This window comes from Ovis aries, chromosome 4 (assembly GCF_016772045.2).
Source record: "Ovis aries strain OAR_USU_Benz2616 breed Rambouillet chromosome 4, ARS-UI_Ramb_v3.0, whole genome shotgun sequence".
Lineage (NCBI taxonomy): Eukaryota > Metazoa > Chordata > Mammalia > Artiodactyla > Bovidae > Ovis > Ovis aries.
Window position 1 is genome coordinate 50,805,148 of NC_056057.1, and position 15,928 is coordinate 50,821,075.

Consider the following 15,928-nt stretch of genomic DNA (forward strand, 5'->3'; position numbering starts at 1 on the left):
CACCTGTGCCTCGTTTGGAAGGATCACAAGCTGAGAGAACCAGAAGGAAAGATCAGCTTCCTTATTTTATCTCCCCTCATCCCTGTGTCACTGACCCACCTACATCTCAATTTCCCCCTGCTTCAGATTGCATTCTGACTGCTGAGCTTGAGGATTTATCTTTTCAACATTCCCTGGCTCCCCAGTTTCCCCACTGAGAAATGATGGATGTCCCCCTCCCACTTGTCGGTTTCACTGAGGCCAGATCTCAGGGGTACGTTTAACCTTCCATAAATCGGCACAGAATCTCTGAGCTAGAAACTTGGTACCGAAAGTGCTGAGCATGCTCTATCCCTCATTGCCATTCTGAATACATTCCTACCAGAAAACTTACTTTTTAGTGCAGGGCTTCCTTCTACTTCTCAGTTCCCACTCATATGTCCCTGAGAGTGGCAACAGCTTCCCAATGCACAACCACAAAATATTCTGCAGTTTTTCCTGATTCTGATCCTAGTGAAAATTCGGAGTAGAAATATCCAAACCCATTTTGCTGGACTCTTTAGTATCTGTGCTCTCCCAGGAACATATTTCCTTTTACAATAAACACAGGCTGTCTGATTCTGAGCATCTGATAAAGATTGTGTTGTGTGACAAACTACTAATAAACACTCACAGAAGCGGGTCTCTCACTCTACCTAGACCTGGAGCAGCAAGACCTTGATGGTGAGAATTATCAGGAACTTGGGCTGTTTAAAATCTGCCAGTATTTTTCAGATTCATCTTAGGGTGAAGACTATTTAATGAAAGTCAGTTTAATGGATCTTCTGGGTATGGGAGAATAGAACCAATTTTTGATTCTGGCTTGGAGGCAATGAAGGGCTTTCCCGATAGCTTAGTTGGTAAAGAATCTGCCTGCAATGCATGAGACCCTAGTTGGACCCAGGAAGATCTGCTGGAGAAGGGATAGGCTACCCACTCCAGTATTCTTGGGCTTCCCTTGTGGCTCAGCTGGTAAAAAATTCACCTGCAAAGTGGGAGACCTGGGTTTGATTCCTGGGTTGGGAAGATCCCCTGGAGAAGGGAAAGGCTACCCACTCCAGTATTCTGGCCTAGAGAATTCCATGGACTGCATAATGTATGTGTGGACTGTATAGTCCATGGGGTCACAAACAGTTGGACACGACTGAGCGATTTTCACTTTGGAAGGAATGAGTCAAGTTGTTCTATACTGTATCTTAATTCTGAAGGTTGTCTTTACTGAATGTCTTTATAGATTATAATGCTACTGATGGGGAGGGTGAACACAATGTGGGGTTTTAAACAGAAACCAATTTCTCTCTCTCTCTCTCTAAGAAGGGGAAAATGTCCAAAGATTCTCCTGTCAATAGCGGCTGGTGGAAGGTGGAATCAAGAAAATGGAGAGGCAGTGGGCTCTCTGGGGATGGCCATGCTTAGGAAACCAAGAGGAGGGGGATGCAATATCCATTTTACTTTTTTCTTTCCTTTGCTATAATGCCCTTCTAAGAGACTCAAGACGTCTAATCAAATTTTGTAAAACTGGTCTTTGCTATGATTTAGAAGATTGAGGGACAGCTTGTGGCTACACTCTGGGGGACTGTTCTAGGCAGCCTGGAGAAGCTGGCTGAGAGCTGGAGTGGTCCAGGGAAGGTGGCAGAAGAGGTGATACTTGGCAGTTAAGATCATGTAAACATTGGTCAAGAATGATCTCAGTAATGCTTGGGGAGGGAAGACGGGTCAAAGACAGAACATCCAGCATACGACTGAGGTCAGAAGATATGTTCTTCTTTGGGCATTAAATGGAACAGTGACCTCTCAAGACTGGAGAACTTGGGAATATCTGAACTCTATTAGGAATGGGCCTAGTAATTTAAAACCTCTTTAAATTAAGACAGCCGTATTTCTTATTGCCATATCCACTGTCTCTATTCCTAGCCTCCCTAACACCTCCTCCAACTCCTGTGATGTTTCCACACATCACTTGACATTTTGAACAAAGAAGATAATGTGAACTTTCCAGTGGGTGTTTATTTCTCACCCTGTCACTGTTCCTATGACTCACACAAAAAACAAGAACAACTGCAAAGTTCCAATCAGTGCATACTGTTCTGTTAATAGCATAAACAATTCGGTCATAATAAATTATACCCAAAGATAACAAAATTAAAGTCTACAGGTGATCTGGTGCTTCTGTGTAACTTATATATGACTTCCTTCCTAAAGTCAAGCTATTTTATCATCATTTGTCTCCTGTGGAGAAATCACTATGCTCCAAAAACACACTGCGACTGGAGCCAATCAAGGAAACTTACTTTCTATCGGGACTCCATTTGATAACCAGCTAATTCTGGGTTTGGGGTTGCCATTCGCTCTGCAGATGAGGGTTCCATCCTCTTCAGGGGACAGCACAAGATTTTGAGGTGCTATGATCCAGTATGGAGCCGCTTTATGAGGAAAGGAGAAAAACACCACAAAATTTAATCAAGTCAATTATTTTGGGAAATTTAGTACACTGAACCATCTTAATGATAAGAATAAGTATGTTGCAAATTGTTTGTTAATTTCATTTTTCTTTTTAGAATGAACAGACTTCTAAGTGATACTTCAAAGAACACTTCAGATTTTCAAAAGAATGTTTAAAGAGACTCACTGACATCTATGTATCATTTCAAGAGCCTTTGATTCAAATATCATCATCTTGTTCTACACTGTATGGATCAGATATCAAAGAGGTAACAGATTTCTCTAAAGTTGTACAGCAATTTAGAGGTACAGATAGGGATACGAAAGAGGAATTTAAATTCTAAGCCCTGTAGAATACATACAGTTATAAAATTAGTAAGCAATTTTTAAAGCTTTGCAGTTTTTGAAGCGCTGCCAAGTGAGTATAGAGTGTTCCTGTAAGTCCCTCACCAGCTTTCTCTAATGTTAACATCTTACAAAACCATGGTACAGATACCAGAACAGGAAATTAACATTGCTACAATACCATCAACTCAACTACACACTGTACTAGGCTTTCCCCAGTTCTTCCACTGTCTTATTTCTGTTCCAGCACCCTCTCCTGGATATCACATTGCATTTAATCGTCACATCTTCTTACTTAGTTTCCTCTAATCTGAAAGTTTCTTGGTCTTTCTTTGTTTTTCATGAACCTGAGACTTTTAAAGACTACTAGTAAGTTATTTTGTAGAACATCTTTTTTTTTTAATCAAGAGCTTTTCAGTTTTTATAACAAGGAACAATATCCTCATTTTATCATTATCAGGACAGAAATGGAGAAAAGTAATTATATGTGTGTTAGCTGTGTGAACATATATCAATGTTAATTACTTCCCCAACTCTATAAATAAGTTCTCTATCATCTCTTTTTTTTTCATAAAGCATTTTTTCTTTGAACTTCTTCCCAGACTTAGAAAGGAGAACTAGTCAATTGAATTCTTTCAGGGATAAATCAAACTTACTAAATTGATTAATCTTCATATTTTTTCTAAGGCATGTTCTCCATTTCTTATCTGTAATCAAAATATTTTGTGAAACGTTCCAACACGCCCTCACTCCTAGAGAATGTTTATACCAGCGACAATTGAATTCTGATACAGATCAACAGGAAGGTTTTAAGTGAAACAAAAGCTTTTCCACCTAAGGTCAAATTTAGTGATTTCTGAGTGAAGAATCCCTGAATTGCTAGATTATAATCACCATCCAACCACCATCATTAGTATCATCATCATTACTTTTTTAAAAAAGATTATATTCCATCTAGTTATTATCAAATACTGGTTACATTGCCTGTGTTGTACAATAGATCCTTGTAGCTTATTTAAAAAATCATAGTTTGTACCTCTTAACCTCCTACTTTATTGCCCCTCCCTCCTTCCCTCTCCCCACTGGTAACCACTATGGTACATCTGTTTTTACTAGAGTTTTTCCTGATGATTTTTCACGATTCAACTGATTGAATCTTCTAACTGCATTACATCTGGGAGCACATGATATTGACATGGCTTATTACTGGTTTATGAACCTCGATCACCTGGTTGGAGTGATGCCTGCCAGCTCTCTCCACTGTACAGTTACTATTTTCCTGCTTTCCACATTCTATTCATTAGAAGCAGGCAACTTCAGCCCTTACTCAAGGGGAGGGTGATTAAGCTCTATTTCCTTTAAGGATGAGGAGTGAAGAATCTGTGGACATATATTAAACCTACCTCAGTAATTAATCTGGATGTGGGTGGGTAAGGGGAGAAAAAACACTGAGGCTATGCAAACAACCTGTTTCGCTTGAAAGTTTGACCAAGTAATTTCATCATTTTATTTATTTATTTTTGAGAGTTATATTTTATTACAATGTAAGCCCAGGAGACAGGACTCTCAGATCACTTTGAGGGACTGCTCTGAAGAGGCAAGGGGGCATCCAGTAATTTTAGCACTCATCCCTGGCTCTTGCCTACAGCAGTTACATCTGTGGAATTCTAATGCTGATTTTTGATTTCCTTCATTCTTTCAACACTTACTAATTGGAATCCTCTGCAAGGAAGATCTGAGGGAGCAAACTTTTAACCTGATTTAAAAGCTCTATAAATGGCAATGAGAAGAGATTCAAGGTACCATGAGTACTGATATAAATTTACATTATTATTACTGAAGAATAGAATTAAAGGCATTTAATGAAAGATTCTCATGGAGGCAAGAACCATGTATTTTAGACAATGATATACCTTTAACTGTGACGGAAATGGTATGATGGATGGCTCCTAATGAATTTTTGGCTATACACTGGTAATTTCCAGAGTCTGCTTCTGTAACCTGAACGATTTGCAGAGTTTTCTTAAAGTTCCTATAAAATGTCCGATTGATGGGGAGTGTTCCATCTTCTTTTATCCAGTAAATAATCGGGGTAGGCCTGATAAGGTAAACAGAAAATAATATCATGAAAAAATACTCGTGATAAAGATCATGAGAAACAGATAAATATTTTAAGTAACCATACACTTTTATTAAGTAATGCTCAAAACCTTATATTTCAGTCTGCAAGTTACCATTTTCACACAAGCTAACTGATGGCACACCATGAACTCTGACTTCAGGGATCTGTTGAGAATGGCAGTGAGACTTACTTGACTGAAGGGACCTAATTATTATATTCAAAGTTCTGATGAAAGAGACACTCTTGGAAAATTTTGCGTGACTGGACTATATCAATCAAAAGAATGACCATGAAATTAACAATACAGAGTTACAATTTTTTTAAAAACTTTTTTTTTCTAATGTGGGCCATTTGAAAAGTCTTCACTGAATTTGTGTTCTAATATTTCTTCTCTTTTTATGTTTTGGTCTTTTGGCCATGAGCCACATGGGATCTTAGCTCCCTGACCAGGGACTGAACCCATACCCCCTACACTCTTAGCCACTAGACTGCCAGGGAAGTCCTTCAAGTTACAATTTTTCAATCAGCCAGACTTAAAAAGGTTACAGAAAGAAAGGTTAGAGAAAAACTAACCTAAGGTTAGTTTTTGTGCCCATAAACTTCCATACATATTTCCATACCAAATGGAAGAATCTCCCTATCTTATAACAGGCTATCTGATGATGTGAATGAGGTGATTAGAGGAATTGTGCTGTTATTTTAATTTCATTATTAGTGATATTTTAAAACATTATATCCATTGATAGAGGTAGGCCCAACTCACATGTTACTTATACCATTTCTCACCTGTGTTTCTTATTAAATCATGAACTACAGAGACAGATGGAAAGCCAGACTTAGGCTTAGAGTTAAAAAGATCTGCTTCAAAATCCCAGCCCTACTCTAAAGTGCTCTTTGATTTTGGATCTCTGGCCTTTTGGGGCCTCAGTTTCCTCCATTGCCTTAATGGAGACAATAATGCTTGTTTTGATCTGGTGACCTGAGAAGGCTTCCATGAGGGTAAAATAAAAATCCATTCAGTATATTTACTAAGCACTAAACTATAGATCCCCTGGAGGCGGGCATGGCAACCCGCCTGGAGAAGCACCATGGATAGAGGAGCCTGGTGGGCCACAGTCCATGAGTTCCCAGAGTCAGACACGACTGAGTGACTGAGCACAGCTCGGCACAAACTATATAGACCAGGGATCTCCAGGTGGCGCTCCAGTAAAGAATCTGCCTGCCAAAGCAGGAAACCCAAGAGACAGGGGTTCAGTCTCTGGGTTGGGAAGATCCCCTGGAGAAGGAAATGGCAACTCACTCCAGTATTGTTGCCTAGAATATCCCATGGACAGAGGAGCCTGGTGGGCTGCAGTTCGTGGGGTCACAGAGTTGGATGCAACTGCGCATGCACACACAAACACAGACTATAGGTCAAGCATTAAGTTGTGTGTTGGGAAGATTAAAAAAAAAAAAAGAATGGTCCAGGCCCCTCAGGAAGAACACAATATTTGTCATTAGAAATACTAGTGGGGTTAATGGGTTGTAGAATTTTGTTTGTTTACTTGAGTAAAAATAACTGAACAGATATACTTGATGAACTGGGTCATGAGTAGTGTTATTTTTTGACATGACCAGCAGGGGCCTCCATGTGTCTCCAGAGGTATTAATAAAATTTTTCCTGGAGGCCGATTTGGCTTCTAGGAAGGAATGTGATACTCTGAGTTACCAGGTCAAGGACAGCACAGATCACAACACAATGCAACACGTTTCTGAGAGTCCAGTCACTGTTCCAGCAAATGTGCCTTATCAATGGTACTTACTCTATGCCAGGCATGAGAGGAAAGTATTCAGAAGCTTGCCTCCAGCATTTCCCTAACATAACAGCTGTTCCTGCAGCTGAGCTGAGGCTTCCCTGGGACTCCTCTCAAGGGCACATGGGTTCTGGGGGTGGTATCAGGTTTGAGGTGTGCATAGATGAGACAGGGCTTCCCTGGTAGCTCAGATGGTAAAGAATCCACCTACAATGTGGGAGACCTGGGTTCAAGCCCTGGGTTGGGAAGATCTCCTAGAGAAGAGCATGGCAACCCACTCCAGTATTCTTGCCTACGGAATTCCCATGGACAGAGCCTGGCTGGCTACAGTCCATGGGGTCACAAAGAGTTGGACAGGACAGAGTAACTAAGCATACACATAGATTAGACAGCTGCAAAGAAGCTGGTCTGGTGACGAGCGCTAGGAGGTAGAGGATGGGACAGCATGCCAGTGTCAAGGCTAGGCACTAAGAGGCTGAATGAGCTTCCGCTGTTAGGAGAATAAGCCAGAGCTCAATTGCCTAGAAGGATGTGAAAAATTCATGACCAAGAGCTCTACTGCCCTACTAACAGCAGGAGACCCAGAGCTGTGAACCCAAGGCCGAGCTGCTCAGAAGATGCGTCAGCAGGCTCAAATGAAATCAGCCAGATCCAGCCCTGTCACAGCACAACTGCTCTGTATACTTGTAGACAAATCATTAATGACAAACAGCTATTGGTTTTAAGCCTCTACGTTTTGAGATGATGTTAGACAACAGTAGCAAAATAATAAGCTTCATTACAATTACAACAATCATAAGGTGATTACTGACAATAAGTGTCAGTAATCACCTTCAGCCTTCTGAATGGGAGAAAATAATAGCAAATGAAGCAACTGACAAACAACTAATCTCAAAAATATACAAGCAACTTATGCAGCTCAATTCCAGAAAAATAAACGACCCAATCAAAAAATGGGCCAAAGAACTAAATAGACATTTCTCCAAAGAAGACATATGGATGGCTAACAAACACATGAAAAGATGCTCAACATCACTCATTATCAGAGAAATGCAAATCAAAACCACAATGAGGTACCACTTCACACCAGTCAGAATGGCTGCCATCCAAAAATCTGCAAGCAATAAATGCTGGAGAGGGTGTGGAGAAAAGGGAACCCTCCTACACTGTTGGTGGGAATGCAAACTAGTACAGCCACTATGGAGAACAGTGTGGAGATTCCTTAAAAAATTGCAAATAGAACTACCTTATGACCCAGCAATCCCACTGCTGGGCATACACACTGAGGAAAGCAGAATTGAAAGAGACACATGTACCCCAGTGTTCATCGCAGCACTGTTTATAATAGCCAAGACATGGAAACAACCTAGATGTCCATCAGCAGATGAATGGATAAGAAAGCTGTGGTACATATACACAATGGAGTATTACTCAGCCGTTAAAAAGAATTCATTTGAATCAGTTCTGATGAGAGGGATGAAACTGGAGCCAATTATACAGAGTGAAGTAAGCCAGAAAGAAAAACACCAATACAGTATACTAACACATATATATGGAATTTAGGAAGATGGCAATGACGACCCTGTATGCAAGTCAGGAAAAAAGACACAGATGTGTATAACGGACTTTTGGACTCAGAGGGAGAGGGAGAGGGTGGGATGATTTGGGAGAATGGCATTCTAACATGTATACTATCATGTAAGAATTGAATCGCCAGTCCATGTCTGACGCAGGGTGCAGCATGCTTGGGGCTGGTGCATGGGGATGACCCAGAGAGATGTTGTGGGGAGGGAGGTGGGAGGGGGTTCATGTTTGGGAACGCATGCAAGAATTAAAGATTTTAAAATTAAAAAAAAAAAAAGAATCTACAAAGGAGCAGAAATACGTATACATGTAACTGATTCACTCTGCTGTGCACCTGAAGCTAAGGCAACATTGTAAACCAACTGTAGTCCAATAAAATGATTAAAAAAAATAAAGGAACATTTACATTAACAAAATATTTTCATAATACGAAATAACACATGGCCCATTTTGGAAGTAATCATCACATTTTTCTTGATTGCTTAATGGAGTCTCTATCAATGATTCCTGCTATGATACAATATTAATGTCTTTCTACCAATCTACTATGTTTATATAAGAAATGGACATCAAGACAGACAGTGTTAACTCACAGCCCTTCTGCAATGCACTCAAGGGAAAGGACATTTCCTCTTAATTCCTCTTTGCGACTTGTATTGCCATCTGGAGTTAAAAATGTTGGTGGCCTCTGTCTATGTGATTTAGCTGCAAACAAGAAGATCAATATGCATTCAAAGTAAGATATGGATTTCTAGAAGAACAGTTCACTGTCTAAAAATCTAATCCGTTTTTAAATTGATTTACCATTGATTGTGAAATTTGTTAAACAAATACATACATACTCCTTGCCTTATGAATAGCCATCACTCACTCAGTTGGCCAGAAATAGAAACTACTTTGGTTGCATAAGAACTAATAATGAGGACTATTTTCCACTGTATAGTTTCCTAATTTGGGTTAGAGTTCTATGTATTTTTGGTGGGTTGGTAAAGTTTCAAAATGTAGACATAGAGAGGAAAATTATGTTATCAAATTATCCACCTCTCAAGATGAGTACTCAGGTCAAAGGGAAAATGAGCTATCTATTTTCTGGAAGATGTTAGGTTTTTCTGAAAGATATGACAATGGACAAGGTCTTTTGGTTTACCCTAGGGACAAAATTATAGTCAATTCCATTGACTAATCATGAAGATAAATCATGGTGAACATCTAATATATCAAGATACTCAAATTGCGAGGGTATCTGTAAAACACAAATACAAATCTAGAAAGTGACTGGCAGAGGTCTGGCAAATGTGTGCCACAGATTATGGGTGAAATTAAAGAAATTAAAATTGGTTTCCTCAATGAAAAAATAAAGAGGGCTCAATTCAGAGATCTCAGGGAGGTACATATATATATATGGAAAGAGAGAGAGACTACCTTCATGTTTCATGAAGAAAAATCATATAGAGACCTGGCCTAAATGTGTCCTTATCATCTGGTTGCATCTCAAAAGAACTTAGAGTAGAAATCCTACCATCTTGAGGTTCTAAGAGCCCCTTTAAGAGTGTGCAACACTTTAATGTGTTATCTACTTGATGTTCATAAAAACTGAAAAGGTAATATATAAATTATCCTCACTTCTCAGAAGAAAAAGCTGAACACCAGAAAAGGTATTACTGAACACAAATTAGAGTTTTCCTTAGATTTTAGAGATGGTGGAGAAAATCACACACCTTTGAAAAATCACTTTGAAAGTGATTTCGAGGTCCATATTTTTTAGGAGTATTTTAATATAAAATAAAATAATATGAAATAAGGTAAAAATGAAAGTAAGGCAGGAGTTATGGTATGTTACTCTGGCCACTGATAGTACCTTAGTGCTTTTTACTTCATATCTCAAGGGTAAAAAATTAGTACAGCAGAAATTTGAGCTTATGGATAATTTAAGAGGACCCCATATTCAGAACCCATAATTTTCATTCATAGACTCTATATTTGAGATCCATGTTTCCCTTAAGGAAATAAAATTCTTTCCCTTTTAAAAGAATGATGTTAAATCTATTTTTAAAAGATTATTTCCACTGAAGATAGTGTCTTGATTTTAAACTAAACTAAGAGAAATACTATTTCTAATTATATGACATTGATAAGGTCATGTGAAAACAGATGGAAAATACAATGCTTTCCTGTCAGAATCCAGTTAATGTTAGTTGCTAAAGGTTATTAAGATTTTGATGTTAGTATTTTAGCAGGTTAATGTACCTTGCCAATTCTTATTGATCTATGAGAAAAGTTTATGAGCCAGACAAAAAATGAAAAATGTAATTCTAAACATATATGAAAGATTTTTTTTCAAATTTTATGGGATGATTCTTTACATGAAAACAGTTTTAGTAACTTTTGTTATTATACATACAACATGGAACATGTTTTAATGACATGTTTGAGAGCTCAAAGCTAAATTTATACGAAACATACATTGATTCTGGCGGTATTAAACATGTAACTAGGAATTTCATAAAGAAATAAGGTTAAACAGCCATGGAGGTGAAGTTAGTGAACTAAATTCTACAATGAAGAAGAAATACCAGTTACAATCAATCACCAAAACTCACCACCATAAAACTCAGTGTCACTCAAATTAGCAGCTATAGTGTCATTCAATTCATCCACTGAAATAAACAGAATATTATGAAGAATGCAAAAAGAAGGGGAGAGAGAATTGTAAAAAGAGAAAAAAAAGTACTGGGCAACAAAACACAAACCACTCTGCTGACCAAGTGCCATCCCAACCTAGTAAAACCAGTGCTTTACATTGTACGTGACTGTTTCATTAACTCACTGAGCCACCCCCAGCCAGTAAGATGCAGACATATAACTGGAGCTGCAGGACTCCCAGTTGACAGCATTGTGGAGCATAAACCACAAGCAAATGCTCAAAACACTAAGAACTGGGTTGGCCAAAAAGTTCATTCAGGTTTTTCTGTAACATCTTACCAATGTTTTGGCCAAACCAATAGATTCAGGAAGCTATCATAGAAACAATAATGGTAATAACAGTAAAAACTATAAAATACAGTAAAGTAGGCAAGCTTCCTATAATACACGTGCCAACACCTTCATGACTATTCACAGGTACTTCCCTGACCAATGAAACTGTTTACTTCAAAGTTAGTGGTATTTAATAGTTAACACACTTGCACACATTTGTAAACATCATTGCAAGAGAGTTTTTGGAAACTGAACTCTTACCTGAAATCACCTTAACAGAAATTGGTTGCTTCTGCTGGATGGTTTGAGTATGATTAAATCTGGCGTAACAGATGTAGTCTTCCCGAGTGTCCTCTGGGAGCACATTGGAAAAGTAAAGGTCTCCATTCAGACCTTGGGAAACTCTCTCACTCTGTGGAAGTCTTTGAAAGGCTGGAGAATGGCAGGGAGGTATCTAGATTATTCCATCACAAAGTGGCCACTTTCCAAATTAGCAAGATAACTGTATCTACTAATAAACAGTCCTGTGAACTTCACTTGCATGTATTTTCTTCCTCTATAAAGCTCTTTTGAGAAAAAGCAAATAATTCCAAAAGGAAAAGACATATGAATTAAAATTCCAACTATACCTGCCAGACCCTAACTTCTCTAGAGTGGGGGCAGAGGTAAGACTAAAGTTGCCCAGTGAAGGGTTTTAGAAAACAAGTGTAAAACAGAAAATGTTTTATGGAACAAGTTTGTGCGACTTTTCCTAACATTTAAGTTAATTCCTAAGTACCAGACCACCTGGCCTGCCTCTTGAGAAATCTCTATGCAGCTCAGGAAGCAACAGTTAGAACTGGACATGGAACAACCGACTGGTTCCAAATAGGAAAAGGAGTATGTCAAGGCTGTATCTTGTCACCCTGCTTATTTAACTCATATGCAGAGTATATCATGAGAAACACTGGAGGAAGCACAAGCTGGAATCAAGATTGCTCGGAGAAATATCAATAACCTCAGATATGCAGATGACACCACCCTTATGGCAGAAAGTGAAGAGGAACTAAAGAGCTTCTTGATGAAGGTGAAAGAGGAGAGTGAAAAAGTTGGCTTAAAGCTCAACATTCAGAAAATGGAGATCATGGCATCTAGTCTCATCACTTCATAGGAAATAGATGGGGAAACAGTGGAAACAGTGTCAGACTTTATTTTTCTGGGCTCCAAAGTCACTGCAGATGGTGACTGAAGCCATGAAATTAAAAGATGGTTACTCCTTGGAAGGGAAGTTATGACCAACCTAGACAGCATGTTAAAAAGTAGAGACATTACTTTGCCAACAAAAGTCCGTCTAGTCAAGGCTATGGTTTTTCCAGTGGTCATGTATGGATGTGAGAGTTGGACTGTGAAGAAAGCTGAGCACCGAAGAATTGATGCTTTTGAACCGTGGTGTTGAAGACTCTTGAGAGTTCCTTGGACTGCAAGGAGATCCAACCAATCCATCCTAAAGGAGATCAGTCCTGGGTGTTCATTGGAAAGACTGATGCTGAAGCTGAAACTCCAATAATTTGGCCACCTGATGTGAAGAACTGACTCACTGGAAAAGACCCTGATGCTGGGAAAGATTGAAGGTGGGAGGAGAAGGGGATGACAGAGATGGTTGGATGGCATCACCGACTCAATGGACATGAATTTGGGTAAACTCCGGGAGTTGGTGATGGACAGGGAGGCCTGGCGTGCTGCAGTCCATGGGGTCACAAAGAGTCGGACACAACTGAGTGACTGAACTGAACAAGTATTAATCTCAGATACACACATATTTCAGAAACTGCATTATTATTTATAAGGATAACTTGGGTTGTGTCTACATACACAGTCAGACACTTAGTACTGTGAGAGCATCTGATGGTGATGACCTAGGCCCTGGACAAAGTGTCAGACGGACCAAGGTCCCTGCCTTGTCTGAGTCCAGGATAGGGATCTAACTGGAGAATTAACAGGGTGCAATACTGATCTAATGATGCAGATGTGTCCATCAGAGGACCACCCCCCCCCATACCCAGTCTCCCTCACCTCCTCTACTTTTTCTGTTCTGTGTTACCAATTACCTTCTAACATACAGTGTGTTTTACCTGTTGTGTATATGGCTCATAGCCCATCTCCCTGAACTAGAATTTAAGTTCCAGAAGGGCAGAGACCGTCATCTGCTTGGGCTCCTATTGTAGCCCTGAAAAGGCACCTGGTCCTTCATAGAATCTCTGTAATTAAATGAGTAATAAGCAGCACTGTGACTTCCCAGTTTCACGTTTAACAACAGACCTCGGGTCCAAGGAAATGTCTAGCCTTAAGAAAGGAGGGGAGATTTTCTAAGGAGATGAAGGACTCGGGGAAGTGGGACTACTAATCTAAGTGTGAACTTATACTTGGCTGGCTAGCATGCCTTCTGAGGCTTCTGACTCAGTTCACTGGGAGAGTGCTTCAGCTCTGAAGTGAGAGAACGAGGAAAAAATCACACCTCTCAGTTGCCTCCGGACAAGTGTTAACATCTCCTGGGAGGAGGATTTCTCAGTTTGAGTCAAGCAGCTAGGTTCCTCCAGCAGCAGGTACCCTACCCAATCATCATGAAATGCAAAATGATGGGTAAAAGCCTGCAGCTCCCTTGGGTGGGAGAAGGCAGGGAAATCTGGAGACAGACTTTGAAAGGATGCTGGTTAACCATGTGAGCCAAGTTCGTGGTCAAGATGGGGGTTTGGTTGGCCGTTGTAAATTCATGGTTTGAAGTCACTAACCAGGGAAAGAGTTGTTTTAAAAAATAACTCAGAAACATAATGTATGTTTATTTTATGAATACAAAGAGTTAAAGATAGGGATATATTTATCGTCTTTCATTTCTCCTGCTGTACTTTATTGTGGATTAGTGTTGGGAGATCAAATGAAAGAGAATGCGATTTTATGAGGGTGGGAACACTTTGCCCATTGAATTCCTTTGCACTGCATTGGAAAAAAAATGTATACAGATAGGAATAATTTGGTAAAGTCATCCTGCCAGGAGAAAGCTACACATATCTGAATTTTTTTCTCATACCCAGATGCAATTTCACTTGAAAAATCCAGATGCATTGTCAACGGCCTAAAATGTATGGAAATGACATAACCAGCAGTGCAATATTAAAAAAATTAGTTTCGTATTCAGATGATTATGAGACTTCACATGTAAACATCTCTTTATTAAGCAGAAAAGTCAGCATTTTTGAATAAGAAGCAAAAACCAATTACTGGGCTTCACTTTGGCAGTGAGATTTGGATACTGTTATTCTAAACCATAGATATCACTCAGTTCTACTTGATTTGTTATTTATGCTTTCAAAATCTGTAAAAGTTATTACATAATCATATGAAAAATATTTTTGTCCACTTATATATTTTCCACTTCTCTGTGATACTTTCTCTGAGCGATTTCATATAAGAGTCACAATTGGAAATGAAAAGTGAAAGCTAAATTTTATCTTTAATGTGAACAGCTTGTGATTTCAGAGGAAATCAAGTCACTGAGAATAGAATGTATTCCTCACAAGTATTTTCAACCCTTCCCACCATTCCACCCAAAGGATTCCTGTCAAGGACAACGGCGACCCCCATGTTGCCAAATTCAATAGCTATTTCTCAATCAGATTGGAAGCTGTCTCATCTCTCAGCAGTGTTTGAAACGACTGATATTCTGTCTTCTTGGCCCTTTTTCCTCCCCTTGTTCTAGGGATACCTCCTCTCTCTGTTTTCTTGTTACTGAAGCCACTGCTCTTTCTCACCTGCTTTTCTTTCCTCCCTAAACGTTTGGCTCCAGGAGGTTCCTGGTCTCAGCCCCCAGGCTGCGCTCTTCAGCACCTGCATTTCTCCCCTCAATTCTCTCCTCCAGACTGACTCTAGGAAGCACCTCTGCATGAACATTCACGAATGGCTGGAAAGAGCCCTGAATCTTTCTTCTGACTCATGAAGCTCTAACTCTTGCTGGACACCTTCACAAGGATGCCTCCCAGGCTTCTTGCATTCAAAATCCTGGTTCCTAGTCTCCAAGCAGAAACATGTGCTACCTCCAAAGTAACATGCTAACAGGAGGTTTGGACGGGTAGGAGAGCAGAGCAACAAACAACCCCCTAAGGTTACAGAAGGGGTGGACAGATGTCACAATGACTAATGAATGACTTCATTTCCCTGTGCCTCAGTTCCTTCACCTAAAAAGTGAAGTCATCTGAGTTGCCCCCTGGGGCTGCTGTGAAAAAATGGATGAGATAACGCATGTAAAGTCTTTAGCCAAGTGACAGGTACTTGGGCACTAAATGCCTAAGTAGCTATTGTTACTACTGTATATAAAATAGATAATAAACAAGCATCTACTGTATGTAGCACAGGGACCTGTGCTCAATACTCTGTAACAACCTAAATGGGAAAAGAATTCGTATATGTATAACTGAGTCACTGGGCTGTATGCCTGAAACTAACACAACATTGCAAATCAACTATATTCCAATATAAGATAAAAAATTAACTAAAAAATGTTAGCTGTTACTGGGGATAAAAGAGCAAAAACAATAAAAAGGCACAAAACATTCTGAATAGTTTTATTTCCTTTCCTCCATGGGCTTCTGCTGTTTCAGGAAAGGGCAACTGGATT

The 15,928-nt window shown here is 39.5% G+C and overlaps 1 protein-coding gene across 46 annotated transcripts in view; it reads right to left on the reverse strand.

The window, feature by feature from the left end:
• The window catches only part of NRCAM (neuronal cell adhesion molecule), a 311,070-nt gene that overhangs the window by 62,727 nt on the left and 232,415 nt on the right, over nt 1-15,928 (reverse strand). For 27 of the 46 annotated variants that reach the window (XM_060414682.1, XM_042248553.2, XM_060414688.1 and 24 more), the window contains 5 exons: nt 11,542-11,712; nt 10,905-10,961; nt 8,898-9,009; nt 4,719-4,903; nt 2,310-2,441 (listed from right to left, as the gene is read on the reverse strand). In XM_060414682.1, the coding sequence (XP_060270665.1) occupies nt 2,310-2,441; nt 4,719-4,903; nt 8,898-9,009; nt 10,905-10,961; nt 11,542-11,712 (657 nt within the window). The remainder of the gene's footprint in view (nt 1-2,309; nt 2,442-4,718; nt 4,904-8,897; nt 9,010-10,904; nt 10,962-11,541; nt 11,713-15,928) is intronic. The other 19 variants (XM_060414691.1, XM_060414706.1, XM_060414703.1 and 16 more) reach the window with 1 other exon arrangement.